General features: G+C 32.2%; 1 protein-coding gene across 2 annotated transcripts; it reads left to right on the top strand.

The window, feature by feature from the left end:
- Positions 1–913: 913 nt before the first annotated feature.
- On the top strand, positions 914–6,446 carry LOC145037278 (uncharacterized). 2 transcript variants are annotated; one of them, XM_078985904.1, is made up of 9 exons: positions 914–1,277; positions 1,500–1,856; positions 1,986–2,111; positions 2,549–2,668; positions 2,751–2,852; positions 2,934–3,023; positions 3,111–3,169; positions 4,632–4,782; positions 6,111–6,446. In XM_078985904.1, exons 2-9 carry the CDS (start codon positions 1,554–1,556, stop codon positions 6,177–6,179), a joined length of 1,020 nt encoding a protein of 339 aa, XP_078842030.1. In that variant the 5' UTR covers positions 914–1,277; positions 1,500–1,553; the 3' UTR covers positions 6,180–6,446. The 2 variants fall into 2 exon arrangements, with proteins under 2 accessions (XP_078842030.1, XP_078842029.1); XM_078985903.1 differs by having other exon boundaries at positions 915–1,277; positions 1,503–1,856.
- Positions 6,447–6,816: the final 370 nt, after the last annotated feature.

The following is a 6,816-nucleotide window of genomic DNA, read 5'->3' as shown; positions in this document are numbered from 1 at the left end:
ATTGTACATGCTGAGCCATGTGCACTCTTGTTGAGCCATTAATGTGATCATGATGATCCATTGACTTGAGATGAGCAACCAAGTATTCATGTTGATCTATCACTGGCTTGTTGAGCCATAGAGTTGTGGATGAGCCAATAGACAAGCCATCAATATTCCAGATGATCCACCAATATCTTGATGCTCCACATATGATCTAGATGTGCCATCTGAGACCATGATGAACTAACTTGTTTTCTTCAGGTGCTCCATGTAAATTGAAGAGTAAATTACACGAATGGTCCCTATGGTTTGGGGTAATTTGCGTGCTTGGTCCCTAACTTATTTGTTTAACTCAGAAAGTCCCTAATGTTTGTTTTTATTATGCGTTTGGTCCTTAATGTTTGTTTTTATTACGTGATTGGTCCCTGTCTTATCTAAAAAAATTATTATTTAAATAGGAAAAAAATGTAGGATTGGTAGGGTAAAGTGAGGGGGTTGGGGTGTGTTTATTTAAATATTTTAAAAAATCAAGGTCAAAATAGTTTTTTTAGGTAAGACAGGGACCAAACGTGTAACAAAAACAAACAGTAGGGACCTTCTGAGTTAAAAAAATAAATTAGATACCAAACGCGCAAATTACTCTAAACCATAAGGACCATTCGTGTAATTTACTCTAAACTGAAAGTGATCCATGTTCTGCAAGTGCCCTATAAAAATATTTCCAACACGATCCTCCACGAGATTTGTTGGTACTGAATAAAATTAATTTAAAAGTTATAAATTAAATTAAAATATATATAAAATTTATTTTATATATAAAATATACAAAAGGCATCCCGAAAAAAAAAAAAAAAAAAAAAAGACGCCATAAAAGAGTAAAATAGGTACCATTTATAAAAAAAGAGTTGTAATATATGATATGAACAAAAATAAAAAGTGATCAAGTGACCAATACATTGATGCTAGTTTTGCGATATACATACACCCTTGCTTCGGGCACCCTAAAAGGACCTGAGTACTTCTATTCTGCTAATGTCATGGTGGAAAAATTTAAACGTTACAAGTGATACATCATCCACGAGCAGTTAACAATCCGATTAGATTTGATTTACGAACCAGATGATCAGAGAAATCAATCGCCATTCCAATCGAGTGAAGCCTCGAAAGAGCCCGTGAAATCTCAGATCATCCTGTTATTCGCCGAGCCTCAATCCGGAGAAGGAATCAACAAATGCAGAACCGACGATGAACGTCTCCGGTCGGAAACCCTAGAAGCTTCATCTCGGTTTCTCAAGGTTCGTTTTGTTATCATTATTGAATTTCAAGGGTTTAGGGTTAGGGCTAGGGTTTATATTTCGGTTCCTCAAACGTCGTTTGGTTATCATTATTGTTCCATCGTAAGATCTTGATGCATCTAAAATTTAAGTTTCGTGTGTTTTCTTATTGGTTTGATTCCATGGCTCCGTAATTTCATCTAAGCAATTAACATCCCTGCTCGTGTTCCATGTTAACTGTAGCAGAAGAATCGCATAACGAAAACGAAAAATCATTGCCGGTGGTGAATCCGGATCATGTCAGAAATCTCAAGGGACATGAATACCTCAGATGATTCAGATATCGGGCCTGACTTATTCCAATACTACATTCGCGGTGTATCAGAGTTGCTCTCCGGAGATGATTTCTCACCTTCTTCTTCTCGATTAGTTGGAACAGAAGCAAATAGGAGCGGTGCATCTAATGAGAAAACTTCTCCTGCTGGCCTTGGTTCCTTGTTTTCTAATGCTGTAGGATATGGACTCTCAGGTGTTGAGAAAGCAAGATTGATGTCAATGCTACGCCAAAGTGTTGTTACTCTCACAAAGGAAGTAGATGAGGTATGCTCTATGTCTCAAATAACTTTCCGCCATGGTTTTTATTTGATCTAGATGTTATTGGGCAAGTTTATAACTTTTTCATGAAGTGTTATACTATCACTTGATTGCTTACATAAAATTTGAAAGCAGATGTTGGGCCCTGTTTTTTCAATGCATCGGTTAAGAGCTCTTATGGGACCTACAAAGACCTGTGCAAGATTTCAAGATTCAAACTGTGAAGTTGTGACTGAAAATCGTGCACCAAAGAGACTTAAGGTTTCATCTTCTTTGTCTTTGAATTCACACATGTTTTGTTTCACTCTATCACTATTCTATAAGCATTACTAATCAACTATATTGGAAAAAGGAAAAGTTACCGAATTGGTATATTAAGTGGTTGAATCATGAATGAACTTGGGCGTTTGTGGAAACAATTATATTTTCATTTATAGGTTCTTATATTACATTGCCACATTTGTATCTTAAACTTATAAGTTTTTAGTAGCTAAGAATCCGAATCTTGAGAGTTAAAATTATATCATGAATCACAAAGTTTCCTTTTATTTGTGAAGAGCATAGATCTTTTATCGTATCACATGGTTAAGATGAGACAAAATTATTGTTTTAATGACTTATTTGGCCATTATGTGACATTAACTCTATGTTATTTCAAGCTTACCATTTCCCCTGTCTGAATATTTTGAAATATACAGGTAACACCAAATGAACAAAAGGGTATGGCTATATCAGATAAGTCATGTCAGAATAGGGGATGCGCAAAGTTTTCTGAAATGGACAATAATACCCAAAAAAGCAACACTAATGAATCCAAGGTTATTGAAGTTTTTATATTTCACATGTTCTTATATGATATTTATGCTTATTACTTGTTAATTTAATCCTTCATTTTTTTAGTTGTTGTGTGGTGATTGTTTAAAACAAGCAAATGGCTCTCATGAACACATGAATGAGTCGTTTTTGGGATCAACTTCTAGAGATGATAAAGAAAATGGAGAGGTAGATATTCTGACATTTATTTGTGTATCATAGAATCCTACTTTCATTTGACCCTTTTGCCCTTCCTTCCCCCATTTTCAGGTTAATGATGATTTGCAAGTTCTTCTGGTAAACAGAGGTCCGAAGGTCGTAGAAAAGATGGAGAAACATTCTGCTGAATTATCTGCAATTGTAAATAAAAAAATCTCAAGTTCTGATTTTTTATTTTTTACATTTCTTTTTTGGCTAATTTGATGATGAATTTGTGGTTTTTTACAGCTTGGGCGTATGGAGGATAAACTTGAAGAGCTTCTTGATGTTATCATTTCCAGTTGCAGGTAACTTTTCATTTTTCAGTCTGCCATTGATTTGTTGATGGAGGGCTTTTACGTCTTTTTAAAGAAATGCTGAAAGTAAATGGTCAGCTTATCAAATGTTTATATGTTGATAGATCATGTTATTCTGGTTATAAGCCAAGGCTGCAAAAGTTGCAAGACCTTAAATTATTAAAAAAATTATTTTAGAAAAATTAAATATGACCAATATATTAACAAAATAAGTAAATAATCATCAAAACATATGTGTTCTAAGTGTTTAAATGAAATAGTTTACTCACCAATCATCATACCATGTGTCCAAAGTAGTTAATAAGTTCAAAAACTTAAATCTTGGTATGAGTTGAGATAAAATAGAATGAAAATTAATTTTGATTTTTTTTTTTCGTTTTTTGATTATTTGACTGATTTTAAGTGCAAGAAGTAGCTACATACTTTAATTTATTTGTTTATTAGAGCATCTGCAATGGAAGCTTCTTTTTTGATCTTATTACTATTTACTTTTATCTATTAAATGGTAAGTATTGGAGGAGATAGATTATTTGCTTATTTTATTGACTAGTCAATATGTATTAGTCAAATATATATTGAGTGGTTAATATACTTTTACATTTAGTATATATCTAAGCCCTCGTTCTGTAGTAATATTTCATTTTACTCCTTAAATATATTTTTGTTTTAAATTATTGTTATTTGTTTACTAATTAATTCATTTTATTATATATAATGACAATTTATTTAAGAAATGTAAATTTTATATTGATTTTAATAACGTTTTTAAAACCTTTATTTTTAAATTTTTTATAACTACGACGTAATACTTTTTTCATATTTTATGTACATAAAATAATGACCCGACATAGTTGTGTGTGTGTGTGTGTGTGTGTATATATATATATATATATATATATATATATGTTTGTGACATTTTGGATATAATGCGTGTTTAGAAAACGACTAGTTAAATGAGGGGGTTTATAGAATATTTTAGATAGATAAAGATATATTAGTTAATTTAAGAAAAAAAAAGCTATTTAAAGGAGTTAACTATTGGAGATGTTATTTAATTAGAGCTTAAAGTTATAGGAATGATGAGTTGGCAATTTTTTTTTGAGTCTTAGCATAGGCTAACCATTGGAGATGCTCTTAGAGCATTTAGCTTTCATTTTTTTTATATTACAACAATATACTTACATTCTTTTTTGTATCAAGACATTGTACTTTGAAAACTCTTCTTAGTGAAAATTGCTTTTTGTATTTGGATGCCATTGCTAATTAGGGGGATTTTTAAAAGGATAATGATGTAATAGGAAGAAATGAAAGTAAGATGCTATATCTTTCGGTTAACCATTTTAATATTTGTTATGGCTATTAACTGTGTAAATTTGTTATTTGGTAGACAAACTTGTTCTTTCTAAGACTTAATATTAATATTTGGATTTTATGAAAAATTTGGTTTAATCAGGCACATGACACTTTTGGAAAAGCATAAGCTACGAAAATTAATCGAAAAGTTGCCTCCAAAAAACTTGGATCGTGTTGCGGAAATTATACAACGGGGAAAGCCATCTGAAAAGCGATCTTCTGATAATATTGATGTTGATCTGCAACAAGAGGTAACACAATAATGTTTTATCTGTACTTGAATGATAATATCTATTCTTTTGAAGAAAAAATGATAATATCTATAACATAATCATCCCTAAATACAAACACATAGACCAAGATATCGTCATCTTTGAGCAACCCTACGTTATTACTTCCTAGGGGTCACCCATCCTTGTATTGCCCAATATAAAAAAAAAACGTTCTGAAATTAGACACACCCTCGCCTTTGTAAGGAATCCCCCCCCCCCCCCCCCCCCCCCCACACACACACACACACTTACCAGATATAGATATTGTGTTTGATCGTCCCGACATGAGGACTTCCCACTAGGAATATAGATTTGGTCTGCTGTTGCATGACTATGCTTAACCACCAACACGAGTTCAACTTAATGAGGGAAATTGATAGAAGTGAGAAGAAAAGTAAAAGATATCGATGTTCCTTAAGCTTCATGAGAGAGAGAGAGAGAGAGAGAGTTTTGGTCACTTAACTTTTGGTTTTGTACTCGTTTAGTCACCAAACTTTTAAAATTGTGCTCGTACTCGTACTAAATGAGCACAATTTTAAAAGTTAGGTGACTAATTATGATCAAAACAAAAGTTAAGCGACTAAATGAGCACAAAGTGACAAAATGAGAACAAAACCAAATGTTAAGTGACCAAAAATGACCTAAACTCATTTTCTTTTGACTTCTCTCATGGCACTTTCCTTTCTATCCCTACTTGCTTTCCTTTCTTTTATCTTCTTTGCTAAAACTCGGGAAGATTATACACAATAGGTTCTTTTAGGAGTTTTTAAGAACATTTTCAAATAAAAATCTCTTCAAAATTGAAAAAAACTATTAGAGGAGCTTTTTCAAGGAGCATGTAAATTCTTAAGCTTTACCATAGCTTTTTCGGTGATTGTGGTGGGTCCTCTAGATTTCAAGCAACTATAAATAGTCAATGTATACAAACAATATATAAACAAGCAAATTAAAAAAAAAACTATCCTATTGTGGAGCTATAATGAGTTTTCTATTTCAAGCTTTTCTTTTTATGAAAAAGCTCCACCAAAAAGCACCCTTACGGATTTAAAAAACGTTTTGGAAGCAGAGATATCCACACTCTTATAAGGAATGTTTCGTTCTCCTTCTAATCGACTGTACTGTTTTTGCCCAAGCATATCTAACTATGGAGTTTTGACCTGCTTTTGCCCAAACACGTTTAACTACGGAGTTCAGATGACGCTTTAATAGCTTTAAAGCACGTCTTTGAAGGAGACGTATCCATACCCTTATAAGGAATGTTTGGTTTCGCGTTCCTCAACTGCTCATATTATGTGGTTATGCTGCAGGATAATATAACACTATGGAGATTATACTTTTACGTTAAAGCAGTTGAAAACGCTCAAAAGCTTTCTTAGGAGTCAGATGTTCTTATAGCCTTCACGATTAAAAAGATTTTGTTGTAACGATCTAACGTTTTTTTTGGTGAGGATGTTTGGGTCAAAGTAAGTGTATATATACATATCTTTGGGAAAAGTTGTACATATGATAATCGATTGATCATTCGAATGTTATGTTTTAGCGGAAGACAAGATTTGTCGTTTTTTTTGTTCCACAAATAATCACTTTGTAGTTATACTATCTTTTGGTGGTTATGAATTTTGGTTACAAAATTTTATGTTAAAGTCGCTTTGATGTTGCTTTTTAATTATTACAAGTAAATCCATAATGCGAACTTTTGATCGAGATTTCGTTTTACTGGAAAGTATTTTGAGTAGGTAACAAATAACAGGGTTAAGGCGGTCTTTGGGAGTGTTTTTCAATCAACTTATTGACTTTTTGGAAAAGTTAGGAGTTCCTAGCTTTTTGAAAAAGTCGTTTTTTTTTTTTGAATAAGTTATTTTTTTCCCTAAAATGTTAGTGTTACAAAACATTTTTTTTTTTTTTTTAAATTTATGGACTTTTCAAAAAATCAATAATTTAATAAGTTATTTTGAAAAACACTCCTGAATGTGCAAATATAGCAAGGTATCTTATTAATTATTTAATTATGAC

The sequence above is a fragment of the Lactuca saligna genome, chromosome 3, assembly GCF_052625555.1.
Source record: "Lactuca saligna cultivar CGN05327 chromosome 3, ASM5262555v1, whole genome shotgun sequence".
NCBI classification, from domain to species: Eukaryota; Viridiplantae; Streptophyta; class Magnoliopsida; order Asterales; family Asteraceae; genus Lactuca; species Lactuca saligna.
The sequence above is the reverse complement of the archived record's forward strand: the minus strand, read 5'-3'. Positions and strand labels throughout refer to the sequence as shown.

What these genes read in the sequence shown, in the direction of transcription:
- LOC145037278 (XM_078985904.1), top strand. Translation starts at nt 1,554, where the DNA reads ATGTCAGAAATCTCAAGGGACATGAATACCTCAGATGATTCAGATATC. An exon ending in GTGCACCAAAGAGACTTAAG is followed by an intron (nt 2,112 to 2,548) that starts GTTTCATCTTCT and finishes TGAAATATACAG; the next exon opens with GTAACACCAAATGAACAAAA. An exon ending in ATGTTGATCTGCAACAAGAG is followed by an intron (nt 4,783 to 6,110) that starts GTAACACAATAA and finishes GTTATGCTGCAG; the next exon opens with GATAATATAACACTATGGAG.